Source organism: Diaphorina citri, unplaced genomic scaffold (genome assembly GCF_000475195.1).
Source record: "Diaphorina citri unplaced genomic scaffold, Diaci psyllid genome assembly version 1.1 scaffold1025, whole genome shotgun sequence".
In the NCBI taxonomy this organism is placed as follows: Eukaryota; Metazoa; Arthropoda; class Insecta; order Hemiptera; family Psyllidae; genus Diaphorina; species Diaphorina citri.
Window position 1 is genome coordinate 139,007 of NW_007378455.1, and position 18,206 is coordinate 157,212.

At 36.4% G+C, this 18,206-nt stretch overlaps 1 protein-coding gene across 1 annotated transcript in view; it reads right to left on the minus strand.

Moving 5' to 3' along the window:
- LOC103513787 (lysosomal alpha-mannosidase) overlaps positions 1-17,949 on the minus strand; it is a gene marked incomplete at its 5' end in the record, with an annotated part of 40,194 nt that extends 22,245 nt beyond the window's left edge. Inside the window, 3 exons of the mRNA XM_026826894.1 lie at positions 13,498-13,579; positions 14,063-14,150; positions 17,790-17,949. Of these exons, the coding sequence (XP_026682695.1) occupies positions 13,498-13,579; positions 14,063-14,150; positions 17,790-17,949 (330 nt within the window). The remainder of the gene's footprint in view (positions 1-13,497; positions 13,580-14,062; positions 14,151-17,789) is intronic.
- Positions 17,950-18,206: the final 257 nt, after the last annotated feature.

Sequence of the window (18,206 nt, forward strand, 5' to 3'; positions counted from 1 at the left end):
GATAGCAACATTTCAATATTTTGTATGCATTACCCTCCTTCATACTTTAGTACATAATATGTTTTCAAAGGTATTTTTATTTTTGGCATAGGTTGAGGTTCGATTCCCATCCGGGGGCGAATTTCATCCTAAACATATAAGGTTCTTTCTCTGATCTTCTGGCTTTCTGCTATCCAGTTTTCCCCTCTTCGCTTTAGGGACCTTGGGCTGTTATAGTTCCCTCAATCAGTCTTTTTTCCATTCGGCGCTTTAACTATGGTTCGCGCCGTATCAGACCTCTTTGAAAAATATAAATAAATAAATAATTTGACATGAGTATTTTTAAGAGAGACATGGCAAAAATCAACATCACGGAAGAAGATGCGCTAGACAGAACAGTTTGGCGAGGCAAAAAGTTTTCTAGGCTTCAAATGGCTAGTAGTAGTAGTAAATAATTTTCGACAATTCACCCCATGTTTCCGTACTTGGATGTTGCATAGGATAGGAACTTGAACGTCTATCTGCGAAGTTCTGCTACAGGGAAACCTCTAAACTGAGAGCAACACACTAGATCACATTTCAGCAAAACATATCAAAATACACGAAACTTACTTTCGGCTATACCGCGCGTCTGGTACGTATGACCAGCCTTAGGCCGGCCATTTACTATCAGGTAGACCTGACAGGTAAGCCTGAACAGGTCTACCTGATAGTGTATGGCAGTAATAATAAGTCTCTCAGGTGACCTGTCAGGTCTGCCTAATAGTGAATGGCAGGCCTTAGCACTTCACTTACCTATGCTTTCACTTCCTTGCCAAATCATCTCCATCTGTCTCGTATCCAGCCTTTTATAGCCAAACATTTTGAGATAGTACGATAGTAAAGTACCTACATATGACCAGGAATACCAGATACTTAATTCAAATATCATCGCCAATTTTATAGCCAAACATTTTGAAAGGCGTCAGAACCAGACTGCCACATTAGCCTTTGTCCCTAATTGGTTAAAGCTTCCAACATACACCTGAAATCTGATGAAAGCCCAAAAGTTAGACACCTCAATTTTGTAAAATATCCCCCAAAGTTACACATCACGTGTGAGAACAAGGCTCTAAGTTACATCTCAAATTTGTTAAAAGTTGGGGAACAAATGAGAGGAATACGAAAGAGGACAACTAGAAATCTGTCAAAAATACCGGGAAGTAGGAAACAAAAGAAACACTTTCTACCAATTTTAAGCGCTACGTTCACTTGTTAGGGACAACTAGAAATCTGTCAAAAATACCGGGAAGTAGGAAACAAAAGAAACACTTTCTACCAATTTTAAGCGCTACGTTCACTTGTTACTACTTTTACCATAAAGCACATGACAGATAAGAGCTAGGTACCAGCTTAAATATGTTAAGTAAAGAACTCTCTGACCCACAACCAAATAATAGATTGTGAGAACAAGGCTCTAAGTTACATCTCAAATTTGTTAAAAGTTGGTGAACAAATGAGAGGAATACGAAAGAAGACAATTAGAAATCTGTCAAAAATACCGGGAAGTAGGAAACAAAAGAAACACTTTCTACCAAAGTTTAAGCGCTACGTTCACATGTTACTACTTCTACCATAAAGCACATGACAGATAAGAGCTAGGTACCAGCTTAAATATGTTAAGTAAAGAACTCTCTGACCCACAACCAAATAATAGATCATAACGTAAGGGCAACCATTTTCCAACCAAAAATGTTATTAGGGTTTTAATAAAAGTCTCATTAAGTCAGCTGAAGAGTGCCTTGTAAAAAAATGATGAGCAAAAAGTAAATAATATGAAATGAGCTATGAACCAGCACTTAACCACCTTACAATGCTCATAAGATATTAAGTTAAGACCATATACTAAAGGTTTTGAGGTGAATCGGAACTACACAAAGAAAAAGAACCTATCTAATTGAATTTAAATTGGTCGTACATATGAATTCGGTAGTATTTAATTCGGTGGGTAGTTTAATTACTTAATTGATACAAGCAATGAATTTGCAACATAGTTTCGCGGTCAATAACTTTTGGCTGCAAGTTCGGAAGGAACCGGTTTCCGGTTTCATTTGAGGTATTGATACTTATTTCTTTTAGTACCTATGTACAAGGATTTAGTATAGATTTGGTACCTATGTACCTACATACATATTGATATTGATATGGTATTGATGCTATTGATATTACATTTGGTACCTACCTATGTATATGAACATTGTACATGGGCTCTTGTGATTTGATACCTACCTTTACCTATGTCCCATTAAATATCTTTAATAATAGATAAACAATTAAAATAAAGACCTATGCGGGTACTTCCGGCACTCTAATGCATTCTCTGAACAAATAGAATATTTTAGTACCCAAACAAATGAAGCTTTGGTTTAGGTACAAACTTATTTCAATAGCTACAGAGTGTCTAACTCAGTGTTTCTTAATTAGTTTGGCCCGCGGAACCCTTTTCAAAAGGTGAACATCTTTGCGGAACCCTGAACTTTCAAGATTGCACTCCCCACTCCCACCCCCCTTATTATAAAAATACAACAAGTTTTCTTTGTTACAGTTCCCTCTATCAAACCTCTAAAAAAAGCTGTGAGATTGCACCCCCTACCCTTTTCTCCTATCCTGTCATTCTTCTCTCTTCGATTTCGGGGACGATAAGACCTTAGATGTTACAGTTCCCTCTATAAAACCTCTAAAAAAAGCTGTGTAAGATGAAATACCTAGTCTAAGATGGTCGTTTTGAAACTGCATTTTATCTAGTGTATGATTTTTCCAGATAGTGCTTTCAACTCAAATCTTCAGGGATTATTTCTTGCTAAATAGATAGATTAAGAAGAGCTTGTCTAGTTTGGTTACGTTAGGGAAACTGACCAATGGAAAATTGACCACTGCTCCAAGAGAAACTGAATACAGCCGTGGTCAAATTTCCAGTGGTCAGTTTCCCGAAAAGAAAACACACCTTCACTAAAAGTAATTCAAATTAAGTATAGTAGTGACTCACAACTCAAGTCATACCCTGTATAAACTTTCACACCTCACTTATAACACCGGTTTTGAGTTATTTCTATTGTCATTATTTGATTTACCTGCATTCATTATGTACAGAGAGATTTTTAAGTGCGTCCATACAAATAATGCTTATTCAAATAGAATTTTTTCAATACAATAATCTCTTTAGGACCTCAGCAGTGGTCACCTCTTCCTATAGATATTTCCTATTCTGTAGGAAGGTGTATAGATAGGTACCTAATAGTATTCGTGGTTATTACAATAAGTATTTTGGTACTTTAACAGTTAGTAGATGTAGATACTAAACCCATTAAAAAAAAAATCATACTAAGTAGAGGTAGGGAAAAATAAGAAATGTCAAAAAAGAGAGATAAGAATAAATTATGAAATTAAAAAGTAGATGGGTTCAAGTACCTATCCAGAATTTCACCAAATTAAAATTTTAATGTTCGTAGATAAACAATATTATCAAGTAGGTACATGTGTGTTGGGACCTACTTGAAACTTAAGTACCTACCTACAATCTACCTCAAAAGTAGAATATAAATAAAATTAATGGACTTCTTTGATTGACATGTAAAAGAAAAAAAAACTAATAGATACTCGTAAATCCCAATTTTACTTGGCCAATAAATCAGGGTGTCTACCAAAATGGAAAAACAAAATTCCCTGACTTTTCTCGGTTTTCCAGTCCATTTTTTCCAAATTTCCAGTCGAGCAGTGGTCAAATTTCCAGTGGTCAGTTTCCCGAAAAGAAAACACACCTTCACTAAAAGTAATTCAAATTGAGTAGTGACGCACAACTCAAGTCATACCCTGTATAAACTTTCACACCTCACTTATAACACCGGTTTTGAGTTATTTCTATTGTCATTATTTGATTTACCTGCATTCATTATGTACAGAGAGATTTTTAAGTGCGTCCATACAAATAATGCTTATTCAAATAGAATTTTTTCAATACAATAATCTCTTTAGGATCTCAGCAGTGGTCACCTCTTCCTAGATATTTCCTATTCTGTAGGAAGGTGTATAGATAGGTACCTAATAGTATTCGTGGTTAATACAATAAGTATTTTGGTACTTTAACCAACATATTGGTAGGTAGTAGATGTAGATACTAAACCCATTAAAAAAAAAAATCATACTAAGTAGAGGTAGGGAAAAATAAGAAATGTCAAAAAAAGAGAGATAAGAATAAATTATGAAATTAAAAAGTAGATGGGTTCAAGTACCTATTCAGAATTTCACCAAATTGAAATTTTAATGTTCGTAGATAAACAATATTATCAAGTAGGTACATGTGTGTTGGGACCTACTTGAAACTTAAGTACCTACCTACAATCACAGAACTCTCATGTTGACAACCTTACTGATAGACTTCACATATCTGACTGACCGCAACCTGGAAATATTAATCGGAGTACACAGTCACTCAGTGGTCACTATCAATGTATCAATGCGGCGGTCATGTGTGTGATGATTAGCAGTTAATCTTCTACGTACGACTACTGGACTAGGCCCGGATTCAGGGTCATATTTATGAACAATTCAGTGCAGCTTAAATACGGGCTCTTAAGCTGCACTGAAGCATCAGTTCCAAACAACCGATTGACCAAAATTTGTTTCAGTTTGAAGGAAAAGGGTGTCTAAGGGTGGAAATTTCAGGGGTTCGGTTCACAAGGGCTATTGGATAAATCCCGGCCCATGTGCCTTAATTTTAGGGGCTCGTTTATCAAGGGCTATTGGAAATATCCCAGCCCATGAGCCCTAATTTTAGGGGCTCGTTTCACAAGGGCTATCGGATAAATCCCAGCCCATGTGCCTTAATTTTAGGGGCTCCTTTATTAAGGGCTATTAAACAAATCCTGGCCCATATGTCTGATGTCAGGGGCTCGTTTTCCCAGGGTCATCGCGGCCTGTAAATCTTATCAGAAGCCTGCGCTGGTGGTGTACAAGTTCAGGGTAGATGCAAATTAGAAATTAGTAATTTCTTACAAAATTTAAATGGCTAAAATTTAACAAGTGAATTAATTCTCACAAGCGAAAATTCTTCTGTTTTGGAAATGGAAAATAAAGTGTTTAAGTTTAGACTTCAATTTTCAATAGTACATGATGACACTGATGACAGTGAAAAGACCTCACCTGGTTAAAAGGAAACGTTTGTAAAAATTGAAACTAATTTCGTTATCCGTAAAAATTAAAAAAAAAAGTAAAAACAACTTCAAGTAAATCTCTAAAACATCTTGAAATTTAAATAACAATGAAACGCTTGAAGAACTTTTTCATACACTTAAAAAACTGGTGGTAAAAAAACACATCGTTACAGGATGGATATGATAGTTTTAAAACAAAGTTCTCTGTAAAAGTATGAAGCTATGAGATGACAATTCTGAGGTTTGAATACTAGCAGCGACAAAATAATCGAGTGAGAGGAAGGCCATTTGAAAATAAAGATTAACTTCAAATTAATTGTTTTGGAAGAGAAAAGCAGTGCCAAACGAGTATGTACCTATATGGATTTTCGGGTTCGCAATTTTTACCTATTCATAATTACATACGTTACCTAGGTAGGTTATGAGGAAGTATTGCAAGCCCGATTTTAAAAATTCCAAATCGGGAAATGGGTAGAAATACCCGTTTTAGGGTCCCCTGAATTCAAAAACTTTTTTTTTTCTCAAAGGAAATAAGGCTCTTTCTTACTCTCTCCCCTGGGCTTATATTCACATACGTTACCTAGGTACGTTATGAGGAAGCATTGTAGGTCCGATTTTGAAAATTCCTAATCGGGAAATGGGTAGAAATACCCGTTTTAGGGTCCCCTGAATTCAAAAACTTTTTTCTCCAAGGAAATAAAGCTCTTTCTTACTCTCTCCCCTGGCTGGGCTTAACCCGAAATTACTACCAGTCTCCAAGCTAGGCTAAAATGTGGCAAGGACAAACAAATAAGAAAATGTGGTGCTCATACAGTCAACATATGACAGTTAGAATTACTGTGGCCTGATGAGGACAGAAACACCACAGCTAGCTGGGAACTTAGACAGTAGGTAAATAGAAATACAAATCTCATAATTAGTAATTAGATACGACAGTTTCAGGCCTACCACACATTCTAAGCATAGTCGGGCGACGTGCTACTAAAAGTCGCACTAATTGAGGTCCTGAAATCGAAACCTATGAAAGTTTGAAGATACAGACCTCTCACACTCTTGACAGAGGGAACTGTAACTGATAAGGTCTTATCATCCCGAAATCGAAGAGAGAAGACAGGATAGGAGATAGGAGAAAGCCAGCCGTTCCGAGAACGAACATTATCCGTTCAGGATAAAATCCGCTTCGGACGAAAATTTCGATTTTCATCGAGCGACTACGCTTCCTATGTGTGTTCAGTCGTATACATACACGTACACAGATCTCATAATTATGAGAGCTAATAAGGTGGATAATCAGAAGTCATCAGGATGCCTAATTGACGGAATCTAATATCGTACACAGATCTCATAATTATTAGAGCTAATAAGGTGGATAATCAGAAGTCATCAGGATGCCTAATTGACGGAATCTAATATCTGAGATCTAGATTACATATTTACATGGTCGAGTGAAAACTGAAAACACTAGCAGTGATATGATAGGACTAATGACAATTTGACAAAGGGACCAGATGGTGAATGAAAGACCAGGATGTTATCAGCTGTTACCTACACCAAGCCTAGATTTTGTATTTTCGTTAACCTACCTACTATTATATGGATACGGTGCGTGTGACTTGTTGGTTTTAATGCTAAAATAGACCGGAATAGATTTCACTACAGCGAGCGCCTCATGTAGGTACAATCTCTGTGACGTATAATTGACCGAACGAAGTGAAGGTCGATGTTTTAACTCGACCGTTTTGCGTTTGGTTTAGATGTTTGTTTGTTTATGTGTTTGTTCCGCTATAACTCACGATTGCCTAGTCCGATTTTGATGAAATTTGAAAAATGTCTGCCTATGAGTTGAGAATCTGTGGTTTTAATGCTGAAATAGATCGGAATAGATTTCACTACAGCGAGCGCCTCATGTAGGTACAATCTCTGTGACGTATAATGGACCGAACGAAGTGAAGGTCGATGTTTTAACTCGACCGTTTTGCATTTGGTTTAGATGTTTGTTTGTTTATGTGTTTGTTCCGCTATAACTCACGATTGCCTAGTCCGATTTTGATGAAATTTGAAAAATGTCTCAACAGGATCAAGGCACGTCGATCCTTGAAATTAATATCTCTAGTAGTGCTGTCAAACTTTCTTGACTTGGCGGGGCGGAGCGCTACCGCGCCAATACCAAATTTTCCCTCATAAATATGTATGTTCAGACCTTCAGAGCATTATTTTTGCGGAAAAATTCTAGGATGTAAGGGGTAATACCAAATTTTCCCTCATAAATATGTATGTTCAGACCTTCAGAGCATTATTTTTGCGGAAAAATTCTAGGATGTAAGGGGTAAGCATGAATTTTATTACAATTATCAAGCAAACTCTGCTTTAGTTCAATATGTAATTAGTTCATTCAATATGTAATACATAGAGTGAAAATTTTCCCAGTGATACGTAGTAACGCAGTCTTTACGAAGTAAACTGTAAGCAAAGAAGTACGTGAGTCGGTCGTTAATGGAAGTACCTACCTATCAATTTTACAACTGGGCCTAGTAACGCATAAACAACAAGGGTCTCTTTATTGGAAGATGGACAGCATTAAGCAGAAAAGAACCATCCATAAGGGGCTTTGCCTTATGGATGGTTCTTTTCTGTTTAATGCTGTCCAGATAGCGAATAGGAGACCCTTGTCTTGTAAGCGCTACCAACCTCAGTGGTGTAGTGGTTAGCGCGGTGGTCTTTGAATCTGGAAGTTGGTGGTTGGAGTCCAAGTCAAGTCATAAAATTTAGTGTAGTGTATTAAGCGAAGAACGACATTTTTGACGAGCATTTATGCTCAACACAATTATTCCTCCTTCTTCTTCTTCTTCCTTCCTTCTACTCTATTCTTCTCACCTTGCTCTCAATCTTGCTCATAGGGTCAGCTGCATTTGGCCAAGCGGCCACCTCACATATGCTATCCAAGTCTTCACGCGTCAGACAATAGTGTTGTAACAGGGCCAATGACTCTGACACACCATCCAAGGTTTAATGTCAAGTCAATGGTATTTGACATTTCAACTTGATCTTTAGAGAAAACTATTTTTAGCAATTGGGAGACATGATGTAGAGTGTGTACCGAGCTTTACATAAGGAACAGTTTTGATAAAAATAATAATGAAAACAATGAAAAAAAAAAATAGAAAGTAATTAACTAAAATCAACATACCATGTTAGAAAACGGCCCAGGTATGCGGGAATGAGCACGAAACACATTTTCATATTTTGGGATCTTTTGGGTGTCAAAAAAGGCCACTGAGGATTAGGTACTTTCTAATATAAGACACTCAGCCGAAAAGACACTTCTTTCACTTTTTCATCTACTTTTTACATAACTCTAACTATTAAATTTATACTAACTTTATTACAATTAAAAATAATTTTATAAATAAATAACACTAAGGTAGGTGAAGGTGACGAAATGAACATTCTGAGAAGAAATGAACGGAAACAAAAAGCTGACAATAAGGGACGATTAAAACAATTTTGTAGAATAGTTTACAATTAAAACGAAAATTCGTTATCACTTTAAAAACACTGTACAGCAAATGCAATCCCTGAGTTTTCCTCAACTTCTAGGACTAACAACCAGACTGTCCTGTTGACTTTTCCGTATATTTTTACACAGGTGTTTGTACCGAAGTAAATAAAGCAAGGGCATGGTTGTGGATAATAGTTCACACAATATACTTCGATAGTACGGTGTTTAGGTACTTTCCATATGAAAAATATCGGAGGGAGAGTAAATAGTGTAAAAATTTATGTTAGGTTCGCACAATGCTCAATCAAGATAATATGTACTTACCTACCTACCATTGTGTATTGAAAATAAATAAATTTCAGTATTCATACAACTTGATAAGGAGAACCAAAAAGGCAGATATATTTTGCAGAACTTCAAAGTCTACATTACCAAATATTGCTTCTTATTTATTTCAGCAATGTCTATTCCAACACGTTCCCATGCATTGTTTGGTACAGGGGACGGTAACAAAGGTTCTCTATTATTTTGTCGAAGTTCAATACATTCCGGACAGTTTGTTACTAGTTGCTGAATCTGATCCGACAAGCCTGGCCAGTTTTGAAGTTCTGCAAAATATATCTGCCTTTTTGGTTCTCCTTATCAAGTTGACCCACAGAACTTATATATATAATGACTGCTGAAACCCTCCAAGAGATTAGTATTCATACAAATAGTACCTTTTTCTCTTGAATACATAAAAATCACAAAATAAGTATAGTGCTTCGAACGTAAATTTATAGATTTTGGATTACTTCGAAGTTTATCTTATATTATAAAATCAAGATCCATTAGGGTATAAAAGAAGCTTCGGTATTAACACGTAGGTAGATAGTTTGTCCAGACTGTCCAGAGTTAGGTTGAAAAATCAGGAAAAACTTGAAGGACCTGAAACTTTTCCCTCGTTTTTCTCCCGAGAACATACATAATAATATCTAAAAATAGAAAGTAATATCTAACAAGCATGCAATTATGGCTATAGATAACTTAGATATAATGGTACGTTTCCACTCACTGGGCATTTGCCGATCGGTATGATCTGTTTCCATAGTGGAAACGCACCATTAGAACCTCAAAATAAATATCTAGGACAAAAAAATTAAACGTTTCGAAAAATGAAATCAAATAAAGTAAAAAATTAAAACTTACATATTTTACACACGACTTGGTAGGTAAATTGAAAATTCTTTATTCCTCGTAAGTCTTCATAAACATAGCAATCTCATCTCACCCATCTTCTAGCTTAAAACATCTTAGATAATCTAAAAATGAAGTAAGAAATAGGAGGAAGTACAGAGAACACAACTTGGAAAACATTAATTTACATTCACTCAAAGGCTTAGGTGTAGAGGCAAACAGCCCTAAATGATGGGTTACACTTCTATGAATCTACGAAAGGCATTGTACGAGCTTAGGTTCGCCACTAGTGTCTCATACGAGCGTTAATAGACTCTATGAACTCAGCCCCGGCAATCTACTTGCCTCACATACTGACCTGTAGACCTGAATGCTAGCAATGGTCCAGACGTTCCAACTATGTGATATAACAAGCTCTAACCTTTCATGGACGATTGTTTATTATTTATAGACCAATCCATCAGGCGAAGTAGACTAGTTCAAACCTACTGCCCTGGTCTCTAGCTTGGTCATCTCGTGGTTGACAGGTGTAGCAGACCGGAAGGATGGGAACTTGTTCGGATAAAAAAACCTACTGCCCTGGTCTCTAGCTTGGTCATCTCGTGGTTGACAGGTGTAGCAGACCGGAAGGATGGGAACTTGTTCGGATAAAAAAAAAAAATTGGCGCGCTGGATTTTTTTTTTTATTATTTTTTTTAATGGAGTAGTTTGAATTTCGAATTTATTTATGTTCCTATCTATACCAAACAAATAAACAAACAGATTAAATAGCTTCAAGTTAAGAAAGGTCTTTTTTACTGAATTGTTACTGATACATGTATTATTCTTTAACCCATCAAATATACGAGACCTTGTTTAGACTGCTGGGGTAAAGGGACTTTTCAGTCCTATTCGGGCAGGATAAACAAGGTATATTCTATTCTATTTTTTTTCTCAGTGATGGCTGCCGAAACCCTCCAAGATATTGGAAATGTGTGTTGTCGGTACGAAAGTTTGAAATTTTTTTCCCCAAAGAGGTTGAGAATGTTTGACAGAGGGAACTGTGACAACGAAGGTGTTATCTTCCCGAAATTAAAGAGAAGGTGGACCGGTTAAGAGAAAGCCAGCCGTTCCAAGAATGAACCTTATATGTTTACGATAAAGTTTGCCCCGGGCGAGAATCGAACCCGCAACCTAGCGCTTACAAGGCGGACGCGCTACACTCCAAGCTAACTAGCCTGGCTTTAAATCATTTTATAATTCAAATTAAAGAATGAATGAATGGTGAGGACGATAAACCCTAATCTCAAACTTCAAAGTGATGTCTGGCCTATATTAATACGAAATCACCGAACTTTAATGACCCCTTAATTTCGTTATCAGGAAAAGTTAGTTTGGTGTATTACAAATGAAAGCAGCTAGGGCGCTAGGCAGCGACCAATTCAGTGAGACTATATGATAAGGAAACCATGAAAAATAAAACCTACATGTGAATACGTATGAGTTAAGAAAAATAAAATCTGTGGGCAAACACACATGATTTATCAACAACATTATCAACATCGATAGGAAAGCCATGGAAAAATATCAAATGTATGGACTCAACTAAAAGGTAAAGTCTAGACAAATGCGAACGCCGTTCGAGCTTTTTCCAAAGTTTAGCCCTGAATTGCGGAATTTAGGCCCTGAAAAACGGCTGAATCGAACATTTTTTTGGTCCTCAAAATTCTAAGGAGGGCGTAAAGAACTGACAGAATGATTGTAAAGGGTAAAACAACCTAGTGAACCTGACTTAGATTAATATAAGTACATAAATATATCTACGTAATACCTAACAGTTAATGCTACTATAAATCATTGAAGAAATGAGGAAAAATTGCTAAGCCTCCGTTTGGAGTCAAATCCGCGGACTACAGTTTATCAGGCAATCGCATTAGTCACCAAGAAACGGAGTCTGAACAGGTACAAAATCGCTTCGTTACAAATGCCATCTTATCTAATCTTAATAACTTTTTAATTAGGTGTCTATTATTAATCAGTACATGCAGATGCGTGTTAGAACACTTTTACTGATTCCAAACTTTAATGAGGACACGTGGCTTGATTAGAGAGACTCATTACTTTCACTTTAATTTGAGCGCGGGTCTCGAATACTTCAAAGAGCTAGAAACGAGATCAGTTGGAGAAAAAAATCAACAGGATTGTAGGTATTTCTCAATCTAATAAGTTCATCTCGCATTGCAGACTAGTGGCAAAGACAGTAATTTGAGGGTACGTGAAAAAGGTAAAGTCTAGACAAATGCGAACGCCGTTCGAGCTTTTTCCAAAGTTTAGCCCTGAATTGCGGAATTTCGGCCCTGAAAAACGGCTGAATCGAACATTTTTTGGTCCTCAAAATTCTAAGGAGGGCGTAAAGAACTGACAGAATGATTGTAAAGGGTAAAACAACCTAGTGAACCTGACTTAGAAGGGTACGTGGTTCGAAGATTGTTGAATGCGGAGTTGAAGTTGATGACTACACTGAGAAAATTTTTGGTGAATATAATATGTAGTATTACTTTCCTTATTATTAGGATAAGGAAAGTAAAAAAAAACTGAATGGGTTCCACAAGTTTTAGAAGACTTGGGGTTAAAGAACTGTATTAATCAATTCCCCTGTTTATTTCAGAGTCCCAGAAACTCAGGAAACCAGTGACTCGATTGGGTTTCCGACACCCTAGTTTTTTCCTCAGTGTAGGTGGGTGTAACCTATATATTAGTATTTTCTTTCGTTATATAACTTTTAATTTCCTATGCATCCTAATTCGAATAGAGGAAAATCAAATAGTAACATCAAGCAAGAACTTAAGAAATTGGCAATTGAGAATTCATTAAATTGAACATTGTAGCATGTTTGGCATAGACTAAGATGACGTTACACACAGACGAACTACGTGCCAAATTTGATGTAGTACCTATGTAGGTACATATATGGAAATGAAAAAATGTGTTTGTACACGAAACATACCTAGTAATTACCTACAGACAGAGAAACAGACATACCTATTTTGATTTTCCTTGTTAGCCATGAGGTAAGTTCTCGGAACGGCTGGCTTTCTCTTATCCTACCTTCCTTCTCTCTTCGCTTTCGGGACCTTAGCAGTTACAGTTCCCTCTATCGAACCTAAAAAAAATCTAATCTTTATTTAAAGATATGTGTAGGTGGGTGTAACCTATATTAGTATTTTCTTTCGTTATATAACTTTTAATTTCCTATGCATCCTAATTCGAATAGAGGAAAATCAAATAATAACATCAAGCAAGAACTTAAGAAATTGGCAATTGAGAATTCATAAAATTGAACACTGTAGCATGTTTGGCATAGACCAAGATGACGTTACACACAGACGAACTACGTGCCAAATTTTGTGTAGTACCTATGTAGGTATATGGAAATGAAAAAAATGTATTTGCACACGAAACATACCTAGTAATTACTTACAGACAGAGAAACAGACATATTTTGATTTTCCTTGTCAGCCATGAGGTAAGTTCTCGGGACGGCTGGCTTTCTCTTATCCTGCCTTCCTTCTCTCTTCGCTTTCGGGACCTTAGCAGTTACAGTTCCCTCTATCGAACCTAAAAAAAATCTAATCTTTATTTAAAGATATAGGACAGAACTAGGTAGGTACTCACTTTTTCTTAGGATCTGCTATCAGTTCTCGGACGACCGAATCCAGGATAAACTGAACTCCAGCTAACTGAATGTTGCTTTTGGCTGAAACATGAGATTCAGAGGCATAAGAATGAGACTAGTAAATTTTTCCGAGACTACCATTATTGTCATTAGAACCACATTCCATGATTGAGAGTAAACTCGTATTCGGACAGAAAGTGTTACCTGCCCGCAACTACTGCCTGGCATGCAACACGCAAGGTTCTGACAAGTCTGTAGCAACATTAAACACTAACACAGTATGTACCATTGTACAATGCATCTTCTTCCATTGGGACTTATTTGGCAGGGCATTAGGGCAAAGACAAAATTACTGACGAAGCCACGATGACCTACCCAAATTTCCGGGTGGATAAAATTGTCCATACCAGATTTTTATACATAGGTAATTTTAATGGTTAATAGTTAATATCTATGTATAAGTTCAAACCTAACTTTGTTAATTTGATAATTTGTACCTTGAACTATTTAGACATTGTTAAACCAAACTACATACCTAACTATAACTACAGCAATAATACTTACTTCCCCAATAGTACTGATCCACGGTTTTCAGCCATCCCACATCATCATGATGTTGTATTAAAAAAAAAAAAATCTTGGCGGCGAATAGCTTTAGTGAGTTATTTGCATAAATTTAAAGTGTAAAATAAAGAAGGGAAAAAAGACACATGTTAAGTGACCATCTGTGATCTGAGAATATTTAAAGAACATTTAACATTCATTAATACACCTAAATTATCTACCTAAGTAGGTAAGGACCTAATGTAAGCGATATTGAAATTGAAAAGAACTTTTAAAATAAGAAGACATGAAATTTCTAAATTCAGATAAAATTTGGGGCAGACGCGGTCTGTACCGTAACATATTGGAATTAGAAGTACAGGGAAAAAGTTTGAAAACACCTGTTATTTAAAGGGAATAATCTTATTGATGTTTTTTCCCAAGTATCTGGTATTCCTGGTCATATGTAGGTACTTACTATCGTACTATCTCAAAATGTTTGGCTATTAATTTTGCGCTGATATTTGAATCATCTGATATTCCTGGTGATATGTACCTACTATGGTATACAATATACATATTGAAGGTATCACACATGCTAATTAATTAAAGCAAGTACCTAGAACAAATTGGATTATTTAATACCTAGGTATAGGTAGGTGCTAACTAATATTGTTTGGTTCCTGTTTCCAGTCATGTCCTGTGGTGAAGGATAACGTCCTCAATGTGCATATTATTCCTCACACGCATGATGATGTGGGATGGCTGAAAACCGTGGATCAGTACTATTGGGGAAGTAAGTATTATTGCTGTAGTTATATGTTTTTTCCTTATTCATAAAAGGGCCCTAAACCCCTAAATAGAGACTTCCTCAGATAGCTCTTTCTAATACTAAGTAGTTTAACCTAGTTTAACACTAGTTTAACACTTTAACTATTTCTAATCCTACTCCCTAGATGTTAATCAAGTCATGAGTGTTTAATTTGTACCTAAAGCTTAAATTAATTATGTTCATATCTAGGTAGAGTGAATTTAAGAACTTCATACCACATTCTAACTACATAGATGTGTAGTTGTTACATTCAGGAAAAAATAGAAACCCGAACAGTTACAACAATATTGTCAACTCATTAATGGTTGGGGCACGCGAGAAGTCGTGCATTAGTTTTTTCCTTATTCATAAAAGGGCCCTAAACCCCTAAATAGAGACTTCCTCAGACTCCCTAGATGTTAATCAAGTCATGAGTGTTTAATTTGTACCTAAAGCTTAAATTAATTATGGTCATATCTAGGTAGAGTGAATTTAAGAACTTCATACCACATTCTAACTACATAGATGTGTAGTTACATTCAGGAAAAAATAGAAACCCGAACAGTTACAACAATATTGTCAACTCATTAATGGTTGGGGCACGCGAGAAGTCGTGCATTTTCATGTTTAAAGACGATTAGAGGTACAATAGTCTCCTTGATTATAGGTACCTTCATTGTAAAACCTATCGCTGATGTTATTAATGCTGAAAAATAATGTAGGTACTACCCGTCAATGCATTAGGCCAGCCAGTCACTATCAGGTAGACATCAGAGGTACACCTGATCAGGTCCGCCTATCAGGTCTATCTGATAGTGAGTGGCTGACATTATTAATGGTTGGGGCACGCGAGAAGTCGTGCATTTTCATGTTTAAAGACGATTAGAGGTACCTACACAATAGTCTCCTTGATTATAGGTAGATAGGTACCTTCATTGTAAAACCTATCGCTAATGTTATTAATGCTGAAAAATGATGTAGGTACTACCCGTCAATGCATTAGGCCAGCTAGTCACTATCAGGTAGACATCAGAGGTACACCTGATCAGGTCCGCCTATCAGGTCTATCTGATAGTGAGTGGCTGACATTACTTGTGACTACCTACACAATAGTCTCCTTGATTATAGGTACCTTCATTGTAAAACCTATCGCTAATGTTATTAATGCTGAAAAAATAATGTAGGTACTACCCGTCAATGCATTAAGCCAGCCAGTCACTATCAGGTAGACATCAGAGGTACACCTGATCAGGTCCGCCTATCAGGTCTATCTGATAGTGAGTGGCTGACATTACTTGTGAAGTGAATGCTGTTAGTTGGCAAAGGTATAGGTTCAAGTGGAATAGGTACAAGTATAAGCATGTAGGTAACAATAAACAGGCTAAAAAAGGGATATTAAATCACATTGTAATTAAATTTTTAATAGGTAATAAATGCATTCTGACGTGAATGCTGTTGGTTGGCAAACGTATAGGTTCAAGTGGCATAGGTACAAGTACAAGCATGTAGGTAACAATAAACAGGCTAAAAAAGGGATATTAAATCACATTGTAATTAAATTTTTAATAGGTAATAAATGCATTCTGACGTAATAGAAAAACTACGATGATCCTTGTAGGGCAACATTTTGCCAACCCACCAAAATATAACGTAAGGGCAACCATTTCCCAACCAAAAATGTTATTAGGGTTTTAATAAAAGTCTCATTAGGTCAGCTCAAGAGTGCCTTGTAAAAAAATGATGAGCAAAAAGTAAATAATATGAAATGAGCTATGAACCAGCACTTAACCACCTTACAATGCTCATAAGATATTAAGTTAAGACCATATACTAAATGAAGGTTTTGAGGTGAATCGGAACTACACAAAGAAAAAGAACCTACCTAATTGAATTTAAATTGGTCGTACATATGAATTCGGTAGTATTTAATTCGGTGGATAGTTTAATTACTTAATTGATACAAGCAATGAATTTGCAACATAGTTTCGCGGTCAATAACTTTTGGCTGCAAGTTCGGAAGGAACCGGTTTCCGGTTTCATTTGAGGTATTGATATTTATTTCTTTTGGTACCTATGTACATGGATTTAGTATAGATTTGGAACCTATGTACCTACATATTGATATTGATATGGTATTGATGGTATTGATATTAGATTTGGTACCTACCTATGTATATGAACATTGTACATGGGCTCTTGTGATTTGATACCTACCGGTACCTATGTACATGGATTTAGTATAGATTTGGAACCTATGTACCTACATATTGATATCAATATGGTATTGATGGTATTGATATTAGATTTGGTACCTACCTATGTATATGAACATTGTACATGGGCTCTTGTGATTTGATACCTACCTTTACCTATGTCCCATTAAATATCTTTGGAACCATTAGGTACACACCTAACGGGGTAAAGCTAAAGAAAGAAAGTAAAGTTCTACGTATCAAAAAAATATTGGAGAGACAAAACCAAAGGACCCAATCGATAAAATAAATATTGCAGTAAGTAAAGTACCTACCTACATTCAAGTATGCTTGAACGTGGGGTCCTGCACATTAAAGACGAAAAAAAAGAAGAAAAAAAAAACAAGTGATAAAAAAATGATAACTCTTAAGAAAGGTACATAAAAGAGCAAAAAGTCAAATGTACTTAACAACAATCTACCTACCACAAAGGATATCAACATGGGCACAATGGCACATATAAGGGCAAAAAAAATGTATTTGACGAAAAAAAAAGCAATAAGAACACCTACCTCGTATCCACAAACGGGCTCTGTCGTAAAGGCTCTCAACTTCTCGGCAAACGGATAGGAGAACGCCACCAGCGAAATGCCCAGAACGATTCCGACAACGCACAGAACTCTTATGTACATATAAGGGCAAAAAAAAATGTACTTGACGAAAAAAAAGCAATAAGAACACCTACCTCGTATCCACAAACGGGCTCTTTCGTAAAGGCTCTCAACTTCTCGGCAAACGGATAGGAGAACGCCACCAGCGAAATGCCCAGAACGATTCCGACAACGCACAGAACTCTCATGTTGACAACCTTACTGATAGACTTCACATATCTGACTGACCGCAACCTGGAAATATTAATCGGAGTACACAGTCACTCAGTGGTCACTATCAATGCGGCGGTCATGTGTGTGATGATTAGCAGTTAATCTTCTACGTACGACTACTGGACTAGGCCCGGATTCAGGGTCATATTTTGTTTCCATAGTGGAAACGCACCATTAGAACCTCAAAATAAATATCTAGGACAAAAAAAAATTAAACGTTTCGAAAAATGAAATCAAATAAAGTAAAAAATTAAAACTTACATATTTTACACACGAAA